General features: G+C 37.4%; 2 protein-coding genes across 2 annotated transcripts in view; one reads left to right on the top strand and one right to left on the bottom strand.

Moving 5' to 3' along the window:
* Nucleotides 1–12,324, top strand: part of LOC146673746 (low affinity immunoglobulin gamma Fc region receptor II-like) — a 38,646-nt gene extending 26,322 nt beyond the window's left edge. The window contains exon 4 of the mRNA XM_085401010.1: nucleotides 11,897–12,324. Coding sequence (XP_085257136.1) covers nucleotides 11,897–12,207 — 311 coding nt within the window. The 3' untranslated portion in view covers nucleotides 12,208–12,324. The remainder of the gene's footprint in view (nucleotides 1–11,896) is intronic.
* Nucleotides 12,325–17,029: 4,705 nt separating this feature from the next.
* Nucleotides 17,030–26,698, bottom strand: part of LOC146673745 (uncharacterized) — a 31,658-nt gene continuing 21,989 nt past the window's right edge. Inside the window, exons 16-24 of the mRNA XM_085391220.1 lie at nucleotides 25,950–26,054; nucleotides 25,557–25,646; nucleotides 24,160–24,234; nucleotides 23,539–23,619; nucleotides 23,158–23,256; nucleotides 20,506–20,559; nucleotides 20,297–20,350; nucleotides 18,272–18,304; nucleotides 17,030–17,613 (exon numbers count right to left, since the gene is read on the bottom strand). Of these exons, the coding sequence (XP_085247346.1) occupies nucleotides 17,572–17,613; nucleotides 18,272–18,304; nucleotides 20,297–20,350; nucleotides 20,506–20,559; nucleotides 23,158–23,256; nucleotides 23,539–23,619; nucleotides 24,160–24,234; nucleotides 25,557–25,646; nucleotides 25,950–26,054 (633 nt within the window). The 3' untranslated portion in view covers nucleotides 17,030–17,571. The remainder of the gene's footprint in view (nucleotides 17,614–18,271; nucleotides 18,305–20,296; nucleotides 20,351–20,505; nucleotides 20,560–23,157; nucleotides 23,257–23,538; nucleotides 23,620–24,159; nucleotides 24,235–25,556; nucleotides 25,647–25,949; nucleotides 26,055–26,698) is intronic.

Raw genomic sequence — 26,698 nt, 5'->3', positions numbered from 1 at the left:
TCTGCGTTGAGATGTTTTAAGTGACTGAGAACCCGAAATCTCTTTACCGGACCATTCAAGCCTTTCACATTCCAAGACAAAAATCTAACAGTACTATTGTTAGTGCTATAACCAGCCATATATATGTTTTACTGAAAACTGGTCTATGACAAGATGACCGTAACTAGGAGGGGAGAAAAAAAACGCAAACAAAACAACAAAAAGAGAAAAAAGAAGAAAAGAAAAAAACAAAAAGCCCACATAAAAGCAAAGCAAACAAACACAGGAACAATAACACAAGGTGTAACAACCACATTTGTGGGCCATAGTTTCCACCCACCCCATCCACTTGGTCCCATTTCTGAACTAAGGTGACCGCAGTATATCCCCACCAACTTCAACCTCCTAGCCCAAACTCGTGCTACATAGACACGCCATACAACCTTAACTTTGGAGAACTAAGTATATATTCCAGTAGTAGTAATATAGCTGTGGCAGTCGTACTGCAACAGTAAGACTTGATGATTAAACATAGGGGGTTACAAGTGGCCGCCCAACAGTCAGCAAAACAAGTCATAAAAAACAACACAGGTTGTTTCCTTAACAAGAGCATCCGAGGACACACACCCTAATGTTCACATAGAAAGGTGCACACTGCACCTCTATAGTTTCCACTTTTCTTTACAACCTGCTCTTTATCTCTGCATGTCAGAGGTCAACTGAAACAAAGTCCACCTATATAAAAACACCCCATCAGACACACAGTATTTTCCTCGTCACTTCACAACTGCTGCAGGGCATATCGTTTTAACGTTTTTCGGACCCTAGACAAGGCGGTGTGAGGTAGTTAGCACACAATGTGGTCATGTAGAAAGCATTTTTTGTTTGGAACACATCAGCAGAGAGGTAGAATTCATTGCTGTTCAAAAGAGTTTAATTTAATCAAACCTAATTTTACTTTTTTTAATTTTTTTTCCAGTGTCCCTGCACTCCCCGTCCTCACTGCTCCTTCTCGTCCCACATTCCTCCTGAGGGAAAACAATAGAGGGCCATTACACACTTTATCCCAGCAGGCATACACTCACACTTTATGACTATGCTAGAAGACTGACGTGAAGTCAAACGCAATAATCCAGCGTCGGTGGAAGCTCCATCGCTCATCTAAATAGCTCCCCCGACGAGCCCAGATGAGGAGCAGATGGGTGGCAAAAAAATTGGAATTAATTTTATGTGACTGTTCATATTAAATCCAACAAAGAGTGAAAATCCAAAACCTGCTGCAATCTTTTGTATTAATGATCTCTCACTCTCTGCGCGTGTGTGTGTGTGTGTGCCTTAGAAGTCAAAGTATACATTAGCCATGCTTAAAAAAACATCTGAACTTCATTTAGAGCTGAGATTCTAAGCTGTATGTAGAAATCTTATGCTCAGCCAGAAGCATGTTTCCCCACTTTCACAATGGTAAGGTGTCAAATCCACAACCCCCAACAGATGGTTTGTCACACGCTCGGTTCAAACACTCAAAAAGCAGCACAACAGCAGGTTCAAGAAGGGCAAGTCCCTTTTTATTTGCACAGCCTCACACACTATAGATTTTTAAAGTTGTGGTGCACAGTGGTTTAGCAACAGATGTAACTTCTACTTTTGATAAAGACCACTCCACCTGCATATTTCTTAAGAAATGAAGCGCCTTTATTAAGCTCTTATTTTTTTAAATGTCTACACAATAATAGACACCGTGTGCTCTGTGACATTATAGTCTTCTACTTCTGCTTCCATTGGTTTGCATTTTAAACTTCCAGCCTTACAGGTTGTTATGCACGGCTTTTATTTCTAACATTTTGTGATGTAAAAATGAACAACGCAGCTTTTTTTATTTTCACTTAAGACACGTGTTATTAAAACAATTCTAAATGACAGTGTGACGGCCATAGTACTTTATAAGGGGGTCAAATATGTTAAGGATTTTATTTATTTATCATTATTTTTTATTTATTTTGTTTATCAATGTAAAATTGCAAAGAACTTTTGAATAGGATACAACATCTTGTAAACAGTTACCTCAGAACCTGTACTGTCAGATGTATGTATGTAAGGTAAAACTTTCCACAGTCCACTTAAGTAACTAAACACATAAAATCACCCTTACCAATAATCGACTGCTCCTTGAAAAAGTAGCACAAACAGACAACTGAATCAGCAATGATAAGTAGAGCTACCCGAGGCCGATACATAAGCAGAAGAAAATTAAAAGTTGTTGTTTTTGTGGCTCATAAATTAAAGGGAAATATGTTTAATAATTCAATGAGAGCCGCACCTTCAACACACTTACATTCAAATTTTGGTACAGGCTCATCATTGCTGTTGTTCAATAGTTTTTATCCACTCTCAAAAGTCATTTTATGGCTTTAATATTTCCAGCTGATAAGGAGACTTACGCCATTTCAAATGCGCGTCCAAAGGCTTTAAACATCTGCTTTGTCTGTAACAACAGTATGAAACTACAAAGCATTGTTTTTACTAAAATTCAACATTTTCAGATGAAAATTTCGCTGTTTTGTTTTCACTGTAACACCTCCCTCAATGCCATGTTTAGGATATTCTTGGAGATTACATTTTTCATATTTTTGCTTTTGGCACGGAGGGTATCTAATACGCATGTTGTCACTGTGTTTTGTACTACCAGCTGTGAGGGCTCTGCTTTTGCTTTGAGCAGTCTGTTTTTATTTCAAACGAGATCCTCGTCAGTTTGATTTTGTTACCACAAACTTTGTGTAAAGTTCACAACAGAGGTAAAGAGATTTAAACACCGCAGTTTAAGGAGGCAGGCAGGCAGGGGTTGGAACAGCTGCACATGACAGGTGAAGAAGAGAGTATCAGGGGAGATGTGCAACAGAAGCAGAGAGAACTTATCACAAGATGATAAATGGCAGCTTTGTTGACAAGATTAAAAGACACGTCGATCAGAGTTCAGCAACATTGCAGTTTGATTAAATAAAAAGTTTTTAAACTACACAAGGTTTATTTTCTCCTCTGATAGTAAGCATATTTAACATATCAGTGATGGAAGAAAGAAAGAGTATAAAGAAAAATAGTAAATGTGTGTCTAATAAAACTGTTCCTGTGAACCTTAAATCATCCTTAAATATGTTCAGTGTTACAAACTTGAAGAAGCACAGAAAAGATCATCAGATATTAATCTAATCAGTTTTCAGCCTTCATTCATATTGAAATGTTGAAATCTTCCCTGCTAGACTGAAGTGCAGCGTTTGATACCATTGGCCATAACATTTTATTACTGCTATTATTAAATGGAGAGTCCTCTTCACACACTGAGGTTAATTATGAAGCTCCATGGACTTCTGTGCAAAGACCAGTTGTTTACATCATACATGCTTTAGAAGCCATAGCATACATTTTCACTGCTATGCAGATTATACCCACTTTTATTGGTTAAACTGAGGTTATTGTAACGGAGTGTAAAACTCTTAGAAACACTGTGGCTAACAAGCTCCTTACTCTGGACGGCATCGTCTTGAGCCGTCTGTTGTAGTGATTTGGCAAATTATAAGTAAAATTAAGGCACACAACCCCATCGCACAACATCAACATATATTTATATACAAAATAAAAATGCTTTTTTATGGAAAAGAATTGTAACTTCACATTTCATCACCAATTAGTTGGGTACGGGGTAAGGCCTCATCCTTATCCCGAAGTTATTCGTTTAATTTCTCAGGACCTTGGAAGAGTGTTAACTATACTAACTACAAAACACCTCCTGTTCTATAATCTGTGCTAAAGGATGAAAAACCAAAAATTACATCTGTAATGCAAATAGTCTAAACTAGGAAGTGGTCGCTGTGACTTATGTTAAAAAATAATAATAATCACTTTTCCAAGTAAAATATAAAGAGAGATCTTGTTTTCAAGTTATCACTCATGCAGCCTTTAAAACACACAGCAAAGTCTAATGTTTGTCCACATCGTTGCAGTTAAACTATATTTGTGATGCACCTCTAAATAATAAAGACTCCTTTTTGAACATCTTTTTATTTACATATTTTTAATTCAATAAAACCACAAAATTTTTAACTGACATAAAATAATATGAAATATATAAAATGTAATAATGCTCTTATTTAATTTATCCCTCAGAAAAGTTACTCTGATTATTTTACATGATCTTGTTTTTAAACACTGGAGAAGAGCATCTGCTCTTCTCCAGTGTTGCTGATTAGGTCGATCTTCACGTCGTCTCCGATGCTCCACTTGACCATGTTCATCCACAGCAGGTCAGCATCAGTTTTCATTGGCTTAGAGACATCTTGCCGTAACTGTAAATGTAACCAATAAAAAGGTCACAGATGTCCAAGTTAAAAGTAACAATAAGAGAGACTGAACGAAAAATCTAGTAACACAGAGACTCACAAGGAGTGTCTTTCCAGCTTTCAGTATAAAGTTTTCTTTAAATTCGTATGTGGCACTTTCTCTGTTGTTGATCTGTAGTTTTAACTTCCAACCTGACAAAAGTTTATTCTGTAAAAGGAAAACAAGAGAATAAAAAAGGGGGGAAATGAATGAGGCAATAACAAAGTTCAGTGTGTGTTAAATCCAAAGTGTTTATAAATGAGTGTGTTACGTCCACATAAGTGAAAAGGACCTTTTTAAAATATTTCTGAATACATGGAACATGTGGTTTGTGTTTAGGTAGTACTCATTGTTCATGAGCATGCAAGCAGCAGTACCTTACTGGAAGTGTTTTTCAGACAGATATAGTCGCCATTTGTCTCGACCTCGACCACAGTGATTTTTTTGTTTTTGTTACCACAAATTGTAGTGTTTTGTTATAAGCTTATTTTTTTTTTGTTCTCTGACTCAAAAACAACCCCCAAAACAAACAAATAGAAGAAGACTTACCACAGATAGACCCCAGACTACACAGTAATCCAAACTGTCAAAGTGAAACAAGTCACTGGAGCCGAGCAGGAAACAAAAACTCAATATTAATGAGTCACTGCAAACCAGACATTCCTGTCAGATCAGTTTCTAACGTTCATTGCTGCACATTCCTTGGTCTGTCTATGAAATTTCCCACTCGTGGGACTAATAAAGGTATCTTATCTTATCAGATAAACACTGAGCATGACAAACACAGGGGCGGGTGACCTTGACTGCATATGGCATCAGATCAGTTCAGATCATGTGTAAACCAAAGAGGTCCTCAAAATGGTTTCCGCAGTTTCTTCTTACCTTAAACAAGGAGCTCATGTTTTTGGTAGCATTTCATTCTGTCTGTAAACACAACAGCTCTAAAAGTTTTGAATGTATTCTGATTTGATTTTTAGTTATTTCAACAGCAAACTGAAGAAAAGCCTTGACTCCGTTGCTCCACTCACCACCAAAAAGATTAACGTAAACCATGCATCACCCTGGAGAAACGAAGAAGTCAAAAAACTCAAAAGAAATTGCAGGGCAGCAGAAAGGAGATGGAGGAAAAATAAAAATACTATCAACCATCAAATATTTTGCGAGCAACTTAAAATGTACAATAATACATTAAGGAACTCAAGAAATTCATACTTCGCCAAAATAATCAGTAATAACAAAAATAATCCCAAGGTCCTCTTTTCCACCATAGATCATTTATTTAACCCTGATTTTAACAGCTCCCAAAGAACCCCCACAGACTCGCTCTGTGAGCAGTTTGCAGACCACTTCAGGGGAAAGATCAGCGCCATCAGATCTGATATTTTATCTAATTGCGATATGTTTGTAAACACATCTGAGGGCTTGATTGTACCTGAGGAGACACTGGACAGCTTTGTCCTGGTTAATGCTGAGAACCTTCAGAAAGTTTTCTCCACAGTGAGACCCACCACATGTCTTTTAGATCCAATCCCTTCTTCACTCTTTAAAACACTTTATGGATTTTTTGAGGCTGAGCTTTTATACATGATGATTTGCTCTCTTCAGTTGGGTGTCTTCCCTGCTGCCTTTAAAACGGCGGTGGTGAGGCCCCTTCTGAAGAAGAGCAATTTGGATTGTAATGATTTTAATAACTACAGACCTGTATCCAACTTACCATTTTTAAGTAAAATCTTAGAAAAACTTGTTTTTACTCAGATTACTGATTTTCTCAATGATAGACAGATCCTGGAGATATTCCAGTCTGGATTTAGGGTGAACCACAGCACAGAGACTGCTCTCCTAAAGGTTTTAAATGATCTTAGATGTAACTGGGACTCCCAAAAGCTCTCAGTCCTGGTGCTACTGGATCTAAGCGCAGCCTTTGATACAGTAGACCACGCTATTCTTTTAAACAGACTGAAACACATGGTGGGCCTCTCTGGTGCTGTACATAACTGGTTCACTTCCTATCTCTCTGACAGATCTTTTATGGTGAGTATGGATACATGCTCCTCTAAGATCCATAAAATGACATGTGGTGTGCCTCAAGGGTCGGTTCTAGGCCCTGTACTTTTTAATTTGTATATGCTGCCTCTCGGCAGTGTCATCAGGAGGCATGGAGTGAACTTCCACAGTTACGCTGATGACACGCAGCTGTACATCTCCGTGTCTCCTGATGACACCAGACCAATGGATGCCCTTTTTAACTGTATCTTGGATATAAGATCTTGGATGGCAGAAAACTTTTTACAGCTTAACCAGGACAAGACTGAAGTTTTAATTGTCGGTCCTGAGGCTCAGAGAGAGAAACTCTTGTCTAAATTAGAGGCATTTTCACTATGTCCTTCGCTACAAGTGAAAAACCTGGGTGTTATTTTTGACTCTGAGCTTGGTTTTATCCCACATGTTAAACATGTAACCAAAATTGGATTTTATCATCTAAAAAATATAGCCAGAGTCCGCCCTATTCTCTCTCGGGCCAACACGGAGATGCTGATGCATGCTTTTATTACCAGTCGCATTGATTACTGTAATGCCCTGCTCTCTGGTCTTCCTAAGAAGAATATTTCAACTTTACAACTCTTGCAAAACTCGGCAGCTCGTGTGCTGACGAAGACCAGAGGGCGGGCCCACATTACACCGGTTTTAGAATCGCTGCACTGGCTCCCCGTGTGTTTCAGGATCGATTTTAAAGTTCTTTTATTGGTTTTTAAATGTCTTAATGGTCTTGGGCCTTCTTATCTCTCAGATCTGCTTTTACCATACGAACCCTCGCGGACCATGAGGTCCTCTGGTACTGGCCTTTTGATTGTCCCTAAAGTCAGGACACATACTCACGGAGAGGCAGCTTTTCAGTGGTATGGTCCTCGTCTGTGGAACAGCCTGCCGGAGGAGCTCAGGGCCGCATGATTCTTAAAAGTGTGCTGGGTAATGTCAACATTTTCATAGCATAAAGATTTAAAATATCATATCAGATTTGACCTCTGACCTCTCCCTAAATCCAACAGCTCAACCAGAAGGTCAGAGTAATGATAATGCTATACCCGATTATATAAACCTCTGTCATCATTGGTACTGACAGCATATATGGAATGATACATGTGGATTGTAAATATCAGGTTGCTTTGGACCTCTGACCTCTTTAGGGTCAAATATGGTCAAACTTTCATAAAATGATTTTCATCTATACTTCAAATTCTGCTCCATTTATATTGGTGACATGTTTCATGACTGTTTTGTGCATTACAGCAACAGGTTACTGTAATGCACTAAACAATACATGTGCAATATTCCTGAATGGTTTTTTGAAAAAAAAAAAAAAGTTTTTTATCAAAACATTTTTTCAATTGATGTTTGTTATTAAAAACTTATATGAATTTCACTAAAAATCAAATCAGTGCTGCACATATACTATATCCACATAAGTAGAAAATTATACTCAAAATTATGTCACGTATGTAAGATTAATTTTAAAACACTTAAAAATTCACTGCATCCATCTTTTCCAAACAGTTTGTTTGGCGCCCTCTGCAGGCCTGGAGAACATTTACAGTAAGAACTTTTATTTTTGACAGAGGTCTCCCGTAGAAAAGGACAAGGTAGGAAGTGGGGTGTGGATGAAAGTTTGATTCGAACGCCAATTTGGAAACTGGCGATAGGAGAAATTAGTTCAAATTAAATAATGTATATTGAAAGTATATGTAAAAAAGGGCAAAATAAAACAAGGGGAGTAATATAAGGGATTCCAGTGGATGAGGATCTTGAAAAACTAAAACGGAGCATTCAAGGTTTGGAACTGAGTCGAGTTAAAAGACTATTAAGATCAGTCAGTCAGAGGCAGATGTTGTCCAAGATAAAGACAATCATGGATAATACCTCCCACCCACTCCATGACATGACGGCTAGTCACAGGAGCAAGGGCGTAGATTTAGCATGGACAGAAGGGATATGTCCCCACCAATATCCAGCGATTATTGAATTGTCCCCACCAATAATTTGATCTCTTCGAGTAAAGAAAAACAACAATGATAGAAAGAAAAAACGATCTGTCAACGTCTCATTCACCCAGCGGTGCAGAAAGAGTTAAATTACGTCCTCTACTGGAGTCCTGCCTCATGTGACAAATATGGTCAATCTGATTGGCTGTGCCTTTCAGGGAGCTCTGTTTAGTTTTAGCTAGTGATGGGATTTCCGGCTCTTTTTAGACACCCGGCTCTTTCAGTTCGGCTCACTAAAAAGAGCTGGCTCTTTCGGCTCCGAACCGGCTCTTCAGGTTGTTTTGTTGCTATAATTAATTTATATTAACAATAATATAAAATTATGCACAAAAGGAATTACTAGCGTAAAAAAAGTGGTTTTATTTATATACAGTGGGGCAAAAAAGTATTTAGTCAGCCACCGATTGTGCAAGTTCCCCCACTTAAAATGATGACAGAGGTCAGTAATTTGCACCAGAGGTACACTTCAACTGTGAGAGACAGAATGTGAAAAAAAAAATCCATGAATTCACATGGTAGGATTTGTAAAGAATTTATTCATAAATTAGGGTGGAAAATAAATATTTGGTCAATAACAAAAATACAACTCAATACAAAATCACACAAAGAATTTGGAAGGGCCAGGCTGCTGTCAACTGGTTCACTCTCGCTCACTTATCTCTCTCCCTGCAGCTGTCAGAGCGGCTTTTTGAACCCAGTCACATGATCCATGATCCAATCAGCAGCCCACTGCTCTTCATTAGAGGAAGGACCTGCAGAGATTCTTAAAACACAGCAAAGAAACACAGCACAGCAGCTAACACAGATTTCCTATGGCCACAGGCCGTAACAAGAACCTAAAAATAAACAATTTGAAAGAGACGAAACTGTGGAAAGTTGTGTGAGACTACAAGGTGTCTGAAAATCCTTAACCTGATGGCGTTAACTTACGTTGGCTTATCAACTCCAGATCCATCATATATGCTCAGCTTTATGGAAAAAACAGGCCCTTAAAATTCAAAGTTCTTGTTAATCAAAGTATAATGCTGGAAAAATATTAATTTATCAGGTTAACACTCATTGTTGAATCTGGTTAGATCAGGTATACAGTGTGTCAAATGCTGAACTTTGAGCCTGTTATAATATAATAGAGCTGAAACCATATCTGTCTTTATGGTGTTCAAAAAGGGGGAAACATTCACATGTGATGTGTTATCTCAGCTATCATACTGAAGGTGGCAGCACAGGACTGATTTGTTACACACTGATTCTCAGGATTGTTTTATATCATCTGTTATCCATTTCAGTGTTGCAGGGGTGCCACCGGTGATTTGGGGTCCTGTGAAAAAAGATTTCACTTTCGGCCCCACGGTATTAATTTTGCAAACCAGGCCAGCCCTAAAAATATAAGACTCTGCAGACATGGATCAATATTCTGCTAAGAGAAATAGATTTATTGATTTTGTGTATGACTGATGAAATATGTGCAAGACACTACATTTTAATCATTGTAATTATAACTTTATCAGATTTTTTTTTTAAAAATAATATCAAGTACTGGCAATTATAACTAAAACAATTGTTTGTATATCAGATTTCAAACAAAGTATAGGCAACAAAAATATGTCTCTGTCCTGAGACCTAGTGGAGCTCAAAGACAGAGATCTAAAAATTATTTTTATTCATTTGTTGACATAAAACAACTCATCAACTTCTTCAGGTATCAGTGGTTCAGTGTACAGAGTATGCAGATGGGAGTTGAACAGCTGAGCCTGAAGAAGAGGTTTGATCTGTTTGACCTGGCAGCAGGTCGGCAGATCAGTGATTTCGTAGACTTGCAGTATACGTACAAAGGGTCTGCCTGCACCAATTACATGTTTGCTAAAATAACACAAACACATTCTTTTCTGTTAGAAGTGAAGTGAACTATCAAAGTCAAGCAGTTTCTTTTATGTGGACCTCACTACGAGTTTCATTTCCACCCGTCTCCCTTTCTTTTTAAACTTAGGCTCCTATTATCACTATTAACAGAAGCATCCTACCATCTTACTGCTCAGCATCAGCTAGCAGCACCTGGACCAAACCAAATCATGAAATAAGGAGGGGGAGGCGGGGTCAGAGTGACTGGATTTATTGTTTGCTGCAAAAAAACAAAACAAAACTAATGCTAGGAAACAAAACTCTTTCTAAGTACCCCGTGAAGCAATAATAAAAAAGACTAATTGAATGTTCACCTGTGTTCTAGATTCCAGTCAGTCACAGGCCCTTAGAATCATCATCACTCAGTGTTTGAATACAAACAAGGCTGAAAAACGGTTATGTTTGATTTGTCATATAGGAAACAGCTAATCACATGTAATAAAAACAATAGAGTATGTGGTTTAAAGAGACTTCACATGTGAGACATTTATAAATAAAGTTTATACTTTGAATAAATATAGATGATGCATTCTCAGTCTTTCTTACTCTGACTGAGGGCTCATAGCTGTTTTTACTACAAGCCTCATTGATACAATCACACAGACGTTCATAGAGCATTTGGTGTTTAAGCAGTTTAATATTCACTCACACTCTGGTGGATGCATTTGGGCAACATGGCGTTTAATATCTTTCTTAAGGACACTTTCACGTGCAGACTGCAGTAGAGGTCGATATTAATCTTAAACTGCTGTTTGATCTGCAGATTGAATTTAAAGGAAGCGATAAATACTCAAAACCTAAAACAAAGACACAAATATATTGTAACTCATCTGTATGTAAAGAATAGTTTCAGCTGGACTTGTTTTTGCAGCTCGTGGTCAGTATCAAACTCCTAACTGCTCTCTTTGTCCTTTACCTGCTCTCTGGTAGAACCACAGTGAGTCAGGCTTCATGTTATTGAAGTCAAACTGCAGGAAGAGGAAGTTTTTATCTGCAGTACAGAGCAGCTGTATTTCAGGCTCAGACATTCAGCTGCAGGACAACATGAAGATTACAGCTGTCGGCTTCACAATGTGTGAGTTCTCTGGTTTTACATATTTCTGTGTACTTGAATAAAACTTCCACAAATTGTTTTAACAGCATTAACACTGGAAACTTATTCAATTACAGTGTTTCTGTCAATCTGGTCGTTGTCATGTTTGTCAGTATGTTCACAGTTTGCATTAAATAAAACTCACTGAAGGTCTGACAGATTAAAATGTCATCATTTATAAATATTTCAGCAGGAGGTCGTGTGCAGAAGTTCATTTGTAACTTAGTTTATATTTGCAGTAACAAACTCTTTGGCTGATAATTTCTTTAATTTTTCAGTGTTACTTGTATTTATTCTGCTGGCCGTACATGTTGAAAACAGGGGTAAGCAGCTGAGCAAGTTTCTCTCTTAATAATAAAAATTAACATTAAAATGAGTGACTATCAATGAGTCCAAAATTTCGTTGCCATGGCAGCTGTTAACTTAAAAAATTGTTCCACTTATTATTTCAGTGTTTTGCTTGCTTGGTTTGAAATGTTACAGATTTCTGTATCAGATAAAAAGTCTTGTTTTTCAGCTGGTTCTGTCGTCCTAGAGAGTCCTGTTGTCCCTGTCGAGGAGGGAAACAATGTGACTCTGCGCTGCAGGAACAAGACAAAGACTTCAAACCTCACAGCTGATTTCTATAAAGATGGCTTCCTCATCGGGAACAGCTACACAGGAGAGATGAGCATCCACAAAGTTTCCAGGTCTGATGAAGGACTCTACAAGTGTAAGATGTTTGATACTGGAGAATCACCAGAGAGCTTGTTGACTGTCACAGGTACAAATTCAGACATTTTAAATCAGAAATTAAGAGCTAGAATAAATGATAATTTTAGAGTGTAGCTAAATATAATTAAGTGGAGACAATCAGTTTTCCCATTCTGTCATTTAAAGGTGAACCTTATTTGTTTTACAGCAGATGTATTTTTATCATTGCAGCACTTCACAGAGAGACCTGCTCATCTTCTTGTTCTGCCGTCCAGGTATTCCTAATGTTGAGGACTATTTTCACCATTGTGATGGTGATTCTGCTGCTGTTATTAATAATAATGGATTGGATTTATATAGCGCTTTTCAAGGCACCCAAAGCGCTTTACAATCAGAATCAGAATACTTTATTGATCCCTGGGGGAAATTATTTTTTATTACAGTGCTCCATTTTAAACCAACATTAAGACAAGACAGACAATACACTAACTAAGAATAGTACAATATATACATATATATACATACATACATACATAAGTCACTCATAGATAAATAGTTGGAAAAGAAACATGTGTAGTTGTAGCAGCAAACAGTGTGTTAAGTGGATGCGTTGTACAGGGAGATGGCCACAGGCAGGAATGATCTCCTGTGTCGTTCAGTGGTGCTTTTCAGTAATCTCAGTCTCTCACTGAACGTGCTCCTGTGACTGACCAGCATGTCATGGAGTGGGTGGGAGGTGTTATCCAACATTGTCTTTATCTTGGACAGCATCCGCCTCTCCGACACCACCTTGAGGGAGTCCAGCTCCATCCCCACAACATTGCTGGCCTTACGGATCAGTTTATTAAGTCTGTTGGCATCTGCGACCCTCCGCCTGCTCCCCCAGCATGCAACAGCATAGAGGATCGCACTGGCCACAACAGACTCATAGAAAATCCTCAGCATTTTCTGGCAGATGTTGAAGGACCTCAGTCGCCTCAAAAAATAGAGACGACTCTGGCCCTTCCTGTAAAGTGCTGTGGTGTTTTTAGCCCAGTCCAGTTTATTGTCAATGTGTACTCCAAGGTATTTATAGTCCTCCACAATGTCAACACTGACCCCCTGGATTGAAACAGGGGTCAAGTGTTTCCTGGTCTTCCTGAAGTCCACGATCAGTTCCTTGGTCTTTGCCACGTTGAGCTGCAGATGATTCTGCTCACACCACGTGACAAAGGAGTCGACCACAGCCCGGTACTCTGTCTCATCATCCCTGCTGATGCATCCAACCACCGCAATGCCACTATTCATTCACTCTCACATTCACACACTGGTGGAGGAAAGCTAGGGTTGTAGCCACAGCTGCCCTGGGGCAGACTGACAGAAGCGAGGCTGCCATATCGCACCAACACCAGTAGGCGGTGGGGTAAAGTGTCTTGGCCAAGGACACAATGACCAGGACAGAGAGCCTGGGGATCGAACCGGCAACCTTCCGGTTACAGATACGCTTCCCAACCACGGTCGCCCCAGTTAGTGGGATTACTTCACTTTAGAAAACTCAGTGTTACACAGACATATCTGTAAAATGGTATCTGTATTAGTGATGTTCGATTCGTGAACGAATCGTTCAATACTCGAGAATCACTTTACTGACTCGTGAATCATGATTCACAAGCCCAACTGACTCACTGACTCATCCCTGTGCTGTTAGCAAACTAATTCCATTAGTAGAAATATATCTAGCTTATAATTAAAATCGTGGGGGGGGGGGGGGGGAAACAACAGCCAGTTTCGTAACAAAAGCATTTCTGCTCTGAACTGGAAGAAAAAACCCTGAGTAGAAGCTCACATCAAGGAAATAGCTCCTCGGTTCACAGTAGCATCGCGCTGCTAACATGCTAACAGCACATTTGAGCTACTCACCCCCTCCCTCCTGTGCTGAATCAAAGAGCGAACGAATCACTCACCCCCTCCCTCCTGTGCTGAATCATAGAGCGAGCGAGCGAATCACTCACTCACCCCCTACTGTCACTACCCGATCCGTACCGGAAACCCGATCGGTACCCCGCATGCGCAACTCTTACGTCACTTCCTCTCTTTGCCAACATTGCGACATTCAATATATTTGAATGATACGGTTAGCGCCCAGTTAGCTCCTAGCATTTCTCAGCAGCTCTGCCTCCTTTTCGACTACCGTGACATTTAAACAATGAATAATCCGTATCCGCAACAAATTTTTGCTTTTCTCCTCAACAGAAAGCGTTCCCCGATTGAACAACAGCGCCGTAAAATAAGAAGAATGGTGCCTAATGACAGAGTTAATAATACAGACTTTATAATATGTCACGTGAAGATTCAGCAGCCAGATGAAGTGTTTACTGGCAATTGACAGTGATAGCGGACATTATCATCACTTTTCCAACAATCCTCTCCTCACAGACAAGCATAAACCCACTCGATTATCACTAAATCAAATTTAACACACGCATGTAATGACGCTAATTCAGTTTACAATAGGGTTCATTCGCTCAGTCAGCAGGTGGCGGTATCCTCGTACACTGGGGAGTACACTGCCATTAAATGAACAGAAGAAGAAGAAAACCCCTGCACATGCGCGGTACGGATCGGGTAGACCCGATTTGTACGGTCTGACTTTGCACATGCGCAGTAAGGATCGGGAGTCCCGATCCGTCACTATCTTTTAATTTTTTTATTTTTGTCTACATTATATTAAATGTTTCATTATCGGAAACATGTTAAGAGATACTTGTTATTCTTAACATCTTAACAGATACTCTGACCTGTAACTATCGTAAAATGCTTCGACCGGAAGTAGACACCTTTCGCGCATGCGGGGTACCGATCGGGTTTCCGGTATGGATCGGGTAGTGACACCTCCCTCCTGGCTCACACCTTCTTCTTCTTCTTGGTTGGCAACCAATGTTAAGGCGCATTACCGCCCCCTGGCTCACAGCGCAGTGGACATTTAGATAAGAAAATATATAGTTTACACACTTAAGGAAAATACTAATAAAATACAAATAAACGAAATAAATGTTTATTAAGCAATTTGGATAGGAAATTGCTTAATTTTAGAAATGTTTTTGCTCTTTTTTTCTCTATAAAATAGTTGTTTTGGGGTTCATTCATCTTTGCAGTGGGATTTACATGAAAAGGGAAACAAATTAAGTTTGAGTGAAAAAGTTAAATTTTTGCACTCTCTGGTCAACTGACTCAGTGAATCAAATAACTCAAAACACCCGATTCACTTTGGTGAGTGACTCATTAACACTCGATTCAGTAAAAAGAATCAAATGTACCATCACTAATCTGTATATAAAGATGACTGATTGATGACTAATGGAGAATGTTCTGGAAGTTTTAACATTTAGATAATAGAACAGTGCAGTAAACTGGACAATTATAAGAGCTACACTATGACGGGTGATTGCAAATATTGTAAAAAATACTTCGACTTCAGTTTTTTTTTTACTATATACTTTTTTTCCTGCAGTATTCTGTTGACTTTGTTGGTTGCTGTTAAACTTGTCATGCACAGAAGAGTTTAAAACCACAGGCCTGCTGAGCATGTTTAAAGACCTCTCAGTATCTCATTTTACTCAGCGTGTAGTGATTTTAGATGCTGCAGACACTCGAGTAATTTTAGCTTCTTAGAGATAAACCGCACGAGAAAACGTTTGTTCACAGTAGAGTTAAAATACTTCAGTGTGATCATTTCAGTCTCAGCTTGTGGTTTAAGATGTGAATAATACACGTATGTATATATATTGTCACGGACCCGGTTCTGGGGACTCGGGGTCTGTGGGCAGTGGGGACTATGACTGTTGTTATTATTATTATTGTCATTATTATTATCATTTGGTGTGTTGTCTGCACTGCCTCTTATCTCTGTCCACATCCGTATGTAGGCAGTTGTGTGTGTGTTGCTGTTTTCTGTGGCCATGTTACAGGCACCTTCAGGCCTGAGGGGCGTGGCCTAGCTTGAGGACTGCCCACACCTTAAGTCCTTGCCACACACCTGCTTCTCGTCTGGGCTCGTCTGGGGAGCTATTTAGAAGAGCGATGGAGCTTCCACCAGCGCGGGATTATTGCAGTTGACTTCACGTCAGTCTTCAAGCACAGTCAGAAAGTGTGAGTGTATGCCTGCTGGGATACGTGTGTAACGGCTGCCTCTATTGTTTTCCCTCAGGAGGGATATATATATATATATATATATATACACATATATACATACATATATATATATATATATGTATGTGCCGAGTATAACCTAGAAGTCCCGAGGTGAAAATGGGAGATGCCCCCAAGGGTGGTGGAGAATGACCGAGCTAAGATCCTGTGGGACTTCCAGATACAGACGGACAAAATGGTGGTGGCTAACCAACCGGACATAGTGGTGGTAGACAAACAGAAGAAGACGGCCGTAGTGATCGATGTAGCGGTTCCCAATGACAGCAATATCAGGAAGAAGGAACACGAGAAGCTGGAGAAATACCAAGGGCTCAGAGAAGAGCTCGAGAGGATGTGGAGGGTGAAGGTAACGGTGGTCCCCGTGGTAATCGGAGCACTAGGTGCGGTGACTCCCAAGCTAGGCGAGTGGCTCCAGCAGATCCCGGGAAAAACATCGGAGATCTCTGTCCAGAAGAGCGCAGTCCTGGGAACAGCTAAGATACTGCGCAGGACCCTCAAGCTCCCAGGCCTCTGGTAGAGGACCCGAGCTTGAAGGATAAACCGCCCGCAGGGGCGTGCTGGGTGTTTTTTATATATATACATACGTGTGTGTGTGTGTGTTATGCACTCGGGCTTGGCTATTGTTCGCCTGACACCCAGTGAAAATGTAATGTATGAGAAAAGAAAGAAACAAAATATGTTTATATATAGCACAGGAAAAACTAGAACTATATTTATTTTAGTAATAAGTTTGAAATTTAGCGTTAAAAATCCAACATAGTTTCTTCCATTTCTCACTTTAATTAACATTTGAACTCAGACGTATATAAACATGGTTTTGAAACACAATAACACAGGTACAGCAACATTACAATTCTATTTGTCTGACACAGAAAAATGAACAAAATATTAACCCTATTAAACACATAGACACAAAAATGTTCCCAGAATAGTGCTTTGGCTCAGGAGTTGTTACCTGATCAAATTTTTATTGATCAGTTGGTTTACTAACTTAAAACAAGTTTAAAATCTTTCAAAAAACAAAATTAAGTTAATAAATCAGCAGTGCATTTTCAGCATATTTTTAGTTGATAAGGTTTATTAGTTTTTCTGTACAACTGAACAAGGACTGAAAAACTTTAGTATTTGGGAATTTTAGATGGATGATAAGAGGTTTTGCTTACTTCACTTAAAGTGTTACAAGTTGAACAACTGATTATTTAAACATGAATCAGTGACATAACAAACAACAAGTTTCTCCATGATGAAGCTCTTTGACTTTTTGACTCCTCAGTTACATGTTGAGCAACTTCTGGATTAGTTTTGATTGGATCATCTCCCAAAGCCAAAGTTAAATCGGCTGCTGCGGGAAACCTGTTGGCAGAGATCAGTTAGTGTTCTTCTTTTGTGTAAATACAATTCATCACATCTGTAAAAACTACAGTCAGTAAACTTGGAAGACAGATTTAAAGTGTTTGTCCCAACACCCTCAGCTGCCCTGTAATATTAGTTTTGTTTCTATAGAGCAAAGTATAAAGTTCAGTGACTATGAGAGTAAAGGTTTATTTTAGGACTTCTGCTCAGAAGTTTATTCTGACAAAAAAAAAAAGAACCAAGTCTGTGTGAACCTCGAGCCACTTTTTAAAACAGAAAATTGATAAATGAGGAAGTAACAACAGTAAATATGGAGATAAGAAACAAACCAAACAGAGCAGAATTCTTAAAATAATGTCCAACCATCCTTCTGATTATCTGGGGCCACGGGATAAACAAGGATTTAAAAATCTAAGTAGATGGCTAAGACGCTATGGCTAAAGAAAAGAAATTAATGGATGTTGAAAAGAAAATTAATCTTTAGCAAACAAACCAAAGGACATCTAAGGTGAGTGTAAGATGATGAATGTAAGGACTCCCAATCATGCTTCAGTAAGAAATGTAAGAAATGTACCCATGATGCACATGTAGGAACCTGTTACATAAAACATGTAGAAAAGAGAGATGATAGCAGGTGTTTCATTTGACAAAGATTTACCTCAGTTTTCTCCTCCTCGAGCTGCTTTACCAACTGGAAGACAGAAGAGAGATAAAAACAAAGCTCGGATTTGAACTATATTCACCACAGTTCACTAAAGCTCCAGTTACAGCTTCACTTATACTTAAATATAACTGGCCTGATGTAAAAAAACAAAAACTCCAGAGAAACATTTAAATTTCCATTTAACTCGTCCCAACAACAGTTTAAACTCTTGTCTGTTTATAATTTCTGTTTTATTACAGCAGAGTTGATGGTTTAGTTTCTCACGATTGTTTTCATGCATGCTTCAAGTTGTAATTTCAGTATCAGTATCTGGACCTGTACCATATAAAAAGAGATGATGGGGAAACATCACAGTAACCTGTTATGTTGGAAACCTTTTGGTTGAGTTTGGAAAAAGATATTTAACCCAGAGGGTTACTGGGGGTTATATTACACCTGAATATAGCATAAATAGTGCTGCTTACAGCTTGTGAACATCTGCTCTGCCACCTCCTAGCAGATCTCAGTCTGTACACCTGACCCCACGAAGAAAAATGAAACAGGTGACAGTGTCAAACTTTAGCTATTTGTCAGGTGAGGCACCTTTGCACCTGACTAACAAGTGCTCTGCAAACCTTAAAGCTAACAGGTGGATTTTCCTGTTTTATAATTGAAGAACCACTGACTGCTTCAGAGATGGACAGCGAAAGTGGACAGTAGAGCCTTGTTTTTTTTAATATAAATCTCATTGCTGCAGCTATGGGCAGTACAAAAGTGCCGTCTTAGTCTGATTAGTAGTTAGGTTTTTTCACTAGTTAACTAACACAAACTAATGTCTATTAGCACCAACCAACCAAACAAACCGGTAATATTGTAATATTGTACTCGTACAAGATGGATCTACACATGGTCTAACAAACTATACGTGAGAACACCTATTCCTTAACTCCAGCATCACAAACTGAGTTAAATCTGCTTAAACACTGTCTGCAGTTTTTGAGAGGATGGCTCCATAGTTTAATATTTCATGTTTACATTAAAGTCAGAGTTTTCTGTGTCACCGAAGTTTCTCTCTTTTTACCTGGTTAATCACTATGGTAACCTGTGCTGATCACATAAACAGCAGCAGGTTATGATCTGAGATTTGGTTTGAAATCAGTTGAAAACCTCTGATTGTTTAATTTACAGTATCTTGTAAGTTTCCTTACAATCTCTTCTTGCCAAATACATTTTAAATGTGTGAGCTGTTAAACCGTACCTTACTAAAACTACTGAATGATCAGTGTGCATCCATTAATTGTGTGATGCAAAAAAACATAAATACTGCTGAGTCTCTTCTACACTGCAGCAATTACAAGTCACACAGCAAGAATATCTGTTCAGTCAAATTAAATTCACTTTGATGTGTGAGCAACTTTATCAGACTGTGGGGCCTTTATTGTTTACATCGATCCAGTTTAAAGATTCATAAACCTAATGTGCAGTCGTCACCTTAGACAAGAACACTGAGAGTGCGCTCAGAGATAAAATAATGAACTGGAATTAAAATGTTTATTTTCTGTGTGCTAAATATCCAAGTTAATGACTTTCAGCATTTGTCTTTTTTTGAAACATTTTTGCATTTTTTATGTTTAGAAGAAAATTCAGCAGGATTATAACAGAGAGATAAAATCCCTGATTTCTGGACTTTAGTTTTTTCTCCTGCTAGAGCTGATTGTTTAAGTCTGAATACTTTTTCTCCAACAGCAGGTGAGAGGACACATGACTGGAGATGTGCTCTTTTATAAGAGATGATATAACAATACAATCACAAACTTCACTAAAGAAAAAAAATCTGTTTAAAATAAATTAAAACGTGTTATGTAAATATAAAGTGGTTGATGATGTTTTTAAGTTTCAAGTTTGAAAACAGTGAGAACAAACTTGAGCTTCACTAACAGTTATTTGGTGTCTGAGGTTTGTTCTCATGTGTGATTGTAACCTGAACATGTAGAAAACAGAGATAATAGCAGGTGATTGATTTGGGTGACAAAGATTTACCTCATTGAGATTTTTCTCAGTTTTCTTCTTCTTCTCCTCGAGCTGCTTTACCAACTAAAGAGAGATGAAGAAAAAGATCACAGCTATGAACTGAAATATGTTTTTGTGCTGAAAAATTAGTGTTTGTGAAGAAATTCCAAATTTGGATTGTATACAAAGAGATAAAAGAGAGACGACAGCAGCGAACTGCTTTGGGTAAAAAGATTTACCTCTTTGAGTTTTCTGTCACTTTCATCATTCCTCGTCTTCTCAGCCTGAAGCATCTTTTCCAAATAGCAGAGAGAAATGAAAACATCAGTATATTTTTAATGGAAATATTCTTCTAATTACTTTTGCAATATCCTAATTTATTTAGATTAGTTTATTTCTTAATGTAGTAAAACAGCTGTCATTCTTATGTAGATCACCAGTCAAAGGTTTTAGAACACATCTTATTTTTAAGTGTTTAACTGGTCCCTCAAATCCTACATTTTCCTCTCAGCATCTCGTCTTCTCTTTCTCCTGATGAAGCTGATGCTAATTATAGAATCATTTCTCTGACTGCACATTAAAAGACATGAAAAAAGTCTCATGCGTTGACATTTTGTGAGTGCTTTCTGTCATTTTTCAGGCCTGCTTATAGAAAAATATGACTAAAACAACTCGTGTATTTGAATTTCAATAAATGTCATTTAATTAAAAACTTCCCATCTATCAATTTCCTTACACTAATCCAATTTACATAAATCAATTCATCAATCAATAACTAAAAGTATTGGGGCTAACACTACGGTGCTATGGGGTATTTTTTAACTTGTGTTTCTTGTTTCTCAATAAAAAGTAAAAAATTAGCAGGTTGGTCACATCAAACAAATCATATCAGCATCATAATTTCATAAAGTCCATGTTTATCTGTCTTCTGAGCAACACTTTCATATTGAGTCTTCACTATTGGGGTTGGCACAACTCCGCTCTGTGTACTTTGAGTTCAGTTTATGAACTTGAACCACAACAAATAATGGTCCCATTTACTTTGACATCTGATAGCAAATTTCTTATTACTGTCAACATTTATAGAATAATTATGAATTTCAATATAACCACAACTTTTATAAGGATACTGTAGCATCTCTTAAATGAAATGAACATCTGCAATAGTCTTACTCTTGTGTTTATCTTTTCACACACAGTTAATCCAATCAAACGTAATAATAAAAGAATAAAAATAAACTTCCTCTTGAGTCTACTCGTTTCTGTCAACCTATGACAGCAGCACCATCACACAAAGCAAAGAAATCATGCATGTAAAGTGAAACAACAGTGCTTTTTGTCTGAATGAAAAGCTGGAACAGAGCTGATCCTCTACATCAGACATCAGGCAGAACGGGGACCAGATCTGGACCCAGTGTTGAGATTTCTCTGTAAAGTCGAGACTGTTTAGTCAGGATTTAAACCGAAAAGGGACAATTCAAGCGTTTTATCTCTTTAATGAATTATTCTGAAGTTAAGCACTTAATCTAAATGTGGGCAGTTTTCATATTTATATGGTGAGAATTTCAGCAGGCACACATACATATCTGTTCAGTTTTATCTTGTGTCACCAAAGCTGTTTTTGAATTATATGTTAAAAGGTTTTGAAATGAACAATCATATGAAAACATCTGGGAACCTCTCTCCCTGCATAAAAATTCACTCTTCATTCAACAAAAAGATAACAGTGGCATGTATTTCATTTCCTCCTCATTTCCTACATCTGAGTACTGGAGTGTTTCACAAACATCTATTGTTACTGAAGCAGTATTTAGACGTACAGAATGGAGTTAGTTGTAAAAGCTGGCTGTGCAACAATTTGGGTATCGTTGTAATTTTACTGACTGAATACTGATTACTTGCAACACTAAATCAGTTGGATTAGCTTGTTAATCCTTGAACTTCATAGGCAAGCATGTCCAATCATAAGAAAATGTATTTAAGGTGGAAACTTTCAAGTTGTGCTTCTCTTTGACACTGAACACTGACAGAACTGGATTCTCAAAGTAATTCTCAAAAGATCTGAAAACAAAGATTGTCAGTACTGTGGTTCAGGGGAAGGCTGCAAAAACATCTCTCAGAGGTTTAAACTCAGTTTCAACTGTAAGGACAGTAATCAGGAAATAGAAGAGCACAGGCACAGCTGTGGTTGAACTCAGGTCAGGCCAAGAAAATTACAGGAGCTGCATATGCAGCGGACTGTCAGAATGAATCACCTCCAAAACCCTGCAGAGCATCTTGCTGAAGATGTGTATTTGTACATATGTATGGGAGGGTATTGAAAAAAGGCCTTTCTGCACTCACACCACAAACAGAATCGCTTGTTGTATAAAAGCTCATTTAGATGAGACAGATTGAAACTGTGCTGTGGAAGAATAACACCACATTCCCCTGAATTGGATGTCATTGAAAATTTGTGGGATAATTTGAAGCAGGCTGTTGATGCTTTTTTGCTTTTTTGTATGGAAGAAGGATCAAACATGGCTTCATCTAAGATCCAGACACTCATCAAAGACTATCCGAGGTGTCTTGAAGTATATTTGCAAATAAAGCTCAATTAAGTGTTGATGTGCTTAAGTGTTAACAAAAATAATGAGACATTATGATCATCTGGATCTTTGCATCAAGAAGTTTTCTCTAACTGGACTCTCTACATTTCAGTTTAATAACAATAATAATAATAAATCAGTGTGTGGTGGGGTAATGTGTATTTATATTGTACAGTTTGATGTAAATACTGACACTAACTGTATATGTTCTGAATGACAATAATGTGGCTATTCTGTTCTATTCTGTATTACCAAAGAGAGTCGAGTCAGCAAATTCTCATTGAGTATAAAGGAAACACAAACCTCCCAATTTTTGGACTCCATCTGCTTCTTCAGATTCTCTGCTGTGTCTTTCACCTCCTGGAGCTGATCGATGATTTCACTGTCTGTCTCACCCTGGAGCTGAAATGTTACATGAGGAAAGAGCAGAAGAAAGAAACAATCATGTTTAAGACAATAATGATAACACAACCAGAGTCAAATAAAAGCTGTATTATGTAAACAGTGTTCATCAGTGCTGCTGATTTAATGAATTATGTAAAACGCTGCGTCCAGATGATTTAAATTTAATATTAATTTATTCATTTATATTGAAGAGTCTGACGGTGAGTAAATATTGATGTATGTAATTATTCAGTTCAGTAAAGTCAGTAAATTCAGAATGTTTATAACAGAAAGACAAACCTGAAGCTGCTTCAGCTTCTTTGCCGTTTCTTCGTCCTGCTGGAGCTGTTTGATGATTTCACTGTCTGTCTTACCCTGGAGCTGAAATGTTACATGAGGAAAGAGCAGAAGGAAGAAATGTTCATGTTTAAGACACAATCATGATAACACAACCAGAGTTAAATAAAATCTGTAAATAAAAGCTGTATTGTGAAAATATAAGTTGGAAAATATAAATAAATATTTGTAAATAACTGAAGATGGTAAGGAAATATCTTAGTTTCAATGTAGTGTCTCTGAAACTAAAACCAGGTTTTACTTTTTACTTACTAATACTTTGCACGCACAGCCCAATGTTCATTAGTGCTGCTGATTTAATGAATTGTGTAAAACGCTGCGTCCAGATGAACAGAATCAACTTTCTGGGAATATGCATGGACAATTTTTTTCCTATATACTTACATATATGTGTCCTGGATTTTTTTTTTTATTTAACTGAGACACGTAGATTTCAATTTAATATAAATTTATTCATTTATATTAAAGAGTCTGACAGTGAGTAAATATTGATGTGTGCAATTACTCTATTCATAAATAGAGTTGGGTCAGTAAATTCAGAATGTTTATAACAGAAAGACAAACCTGAAGCTGCTCCACCTTCTTTGCTGTTTCTTTGTCCTGCTGGAGCTGATTGATGATTTTAGTATTCTTCTTCCACTGCAGGAGAAATGTTACATGAAGAAAGAGAAGAAGGAATAAATGTTCATGTTTAAGACACAATATTAATAACACAATAGGATTTAAATAAAGCTAGAAATAAAATCTGTATTATGTAAATATAAGCTGGATAATATAAATTAATATTTGTAAATAAATATCTTTTGTTCAATTTAGTTTCTAAAACTAAAACCAGCTTTTACTTTTTCCTTACTAATTATATGCACAAAGGTGAAACATATTTTGCTTTATGCTTGCTTAGCAACTATTGATGCAGAAGGTGTTAAAGATAAGCATGCCATGAATAAGTCGACAGGAAACATCTGGAGGGTGAGACAGCCATATAGGGTAAAATGTTGTTGAACACGGAAACGTGTTTAACTGTCATTAATTATAACTTATATTCTTTATTGACGCGAAAAGGGGCGTGAACCCTGACATAATAAAACTATTTTAAAAGTATGCTTTGAGCAGAGATCTGTGTTGACAATGTAGTGCTGCGTATCTTCCCACACATGTGTTTAATAAATTGAATAAATGCTTAAATAAAAAGGATATCGAAGAATAAACATGATATAAAAATTATATAATTCCCACAACACATCAGTTCTGCTGATTTTTTTAATTGATTATATAAATCTACTGTTCATAAGGTCGGGGAAACCTGCAGTCAGCTGAAGCTGACGAAGAAGTTACTTGGATGAGTGACAAACGTTTCTCCCACTGAAAACGCTACGTCCAGATGAACAGAATCAACCTTTTGGGAATATGAATGCACACTGTTTTTTCTTACATTCTTACATGTATCAATCAGTCAATCTTTATTTATAAAGCACTTTTCATACAAAGTGCTTTACATGGTTAAAGGCAGCCCACCCCACCTCGCCCTCCAACTCACTCCCCACACTCTCATTAACATAAACGATCATGGATACATACATCTTTTATAAAAAGATAAAATAATTAAGAATGGGATACAATATAAATATAAGAAGAGTAAGAAGATAAAAAATGAATAAGAATAAAATCAATAAATATTAGGTAAAACCTAAATTAATAATATAAATAGAATAACAGGATAAATAAGCATAAAATAAATAAACGTTAAGTAAAAGCTAAATTAAAAAGCTTAATTTTTAATTTTTAAGCTAAATTAATTATATCTGGGATTTTTTTAAATAATTTAGATGCTAATATTTTGATTTATTGATTCATTTATAATGTACAGTCTGATGGTGAGTAAATATTGATGTGTGCAATTACTCTATTCATACAGAGAGTTGGCTCAGTAAATTCAAAATGTTTATAATGGAAACACAAACCTGCTGATTTTGCTTCTCCAGCTGCTTCAGTTTCTCTGCTGTTTCTTTCACCTCCTGGAGCTGATTGATGATTTCAGTATTCTCCTTCCACTGCAGGTGAAATGTTACATGAAGAAAGAGCAGAAGGAAGAAATGTTCATGTTTAAAACACAATCATGATAACACAACCAGTCACATTAAAGCTGTATGATGTAAATATAAGGGAGCTGATGTAGCATGATGTTAACAACATTAAGTGTTGTGGGATGACGTCAACAATCTTGCAGTGGTAAGATTTCAAAGTTGTGTTTGGTTAATGATACAGAAGCTGCTGCTGGACAAAACTGCAGGAATATAAGTGCACAGGTCTGTGATCATTGGGAGGATGACAGCATCACATGTGTCCATGTTTACCTCTGTGTGCTGAGAGATGCTTTCACTGACCTTTGAGTCCAGTGTAAGAAATGTCTGCATCCGCTTCTGAATGAATTTATCCAGCTCCATCTCAGATTTGATCATCTGTCAGAAATAAAGAAAAACAGATGTTGATGTTTCTGCAGTGCTTTGTTGATAAAAGTGACAAAATTATTGAAGCTTCACACTGTGAGCAACATGTTTTAACTATTGTGTCCTCTTACTCAATCCGATTGGTGCAGTTATTTTAATGATTAATTTAATTACGGTCACAAACTCACTAAACTAAAGTCAATTTATTTCATCAGCACTTTATTTAAATACAACAAATGAGGGTTGGTGCTACTCTGCTCCAGGTTATGACCTTGACAATAAATTGTAGACTCTGATGCCTGAAAAAAACCTTTATTATTTCTGTCAATGTGAATTTTATAGAATAATTAAGGATTTAAACAGAACCACAGCTTTTACAAGGATACTTTAATGCACAGGTGAAACCAGATATTTACAAACACTTCATAAAAAAACTTTTTTCTTTACCGTCAAACTTTTTTGTTTTGTTTTAGATCAATAAATGTTAACATATTTTTGTATTTGTGTAATGTCAGTATAAAGACAAAGAACATGTTTTTTCATTACTTTCATGCACTAAGTTTATTGTGTCTTTATCTAACAAGACTTCCGGAAAACAACTGTGGACTTCCACATGTGCGGCTCATCTATTGGTGCAATTTCCAGATAACTGAAGG

Source organism: Rhamphochromis longiceps, linkage group LG3 (genome assembly GCF_057381845.1).
Source record: "Rhamphochromis longiceps isolate RC_006_pf linkage group LG3, R_longiceps_female_GT1.1, whole genome shotgun sequence".
In the NCBI taxonomy this organism is placed as follows: Eukaryota; Metazoa; Chordata; class Actinopteri; order Cichliformes; family Cichlidae; genus Rhamphochromis; species Rhamphochromis longiceps.
The sequence above is the reverse complement of the archived record's forward strand: the minus strand, read 5'-3'. Positions and strand labels throughout refer to the sequence as shown.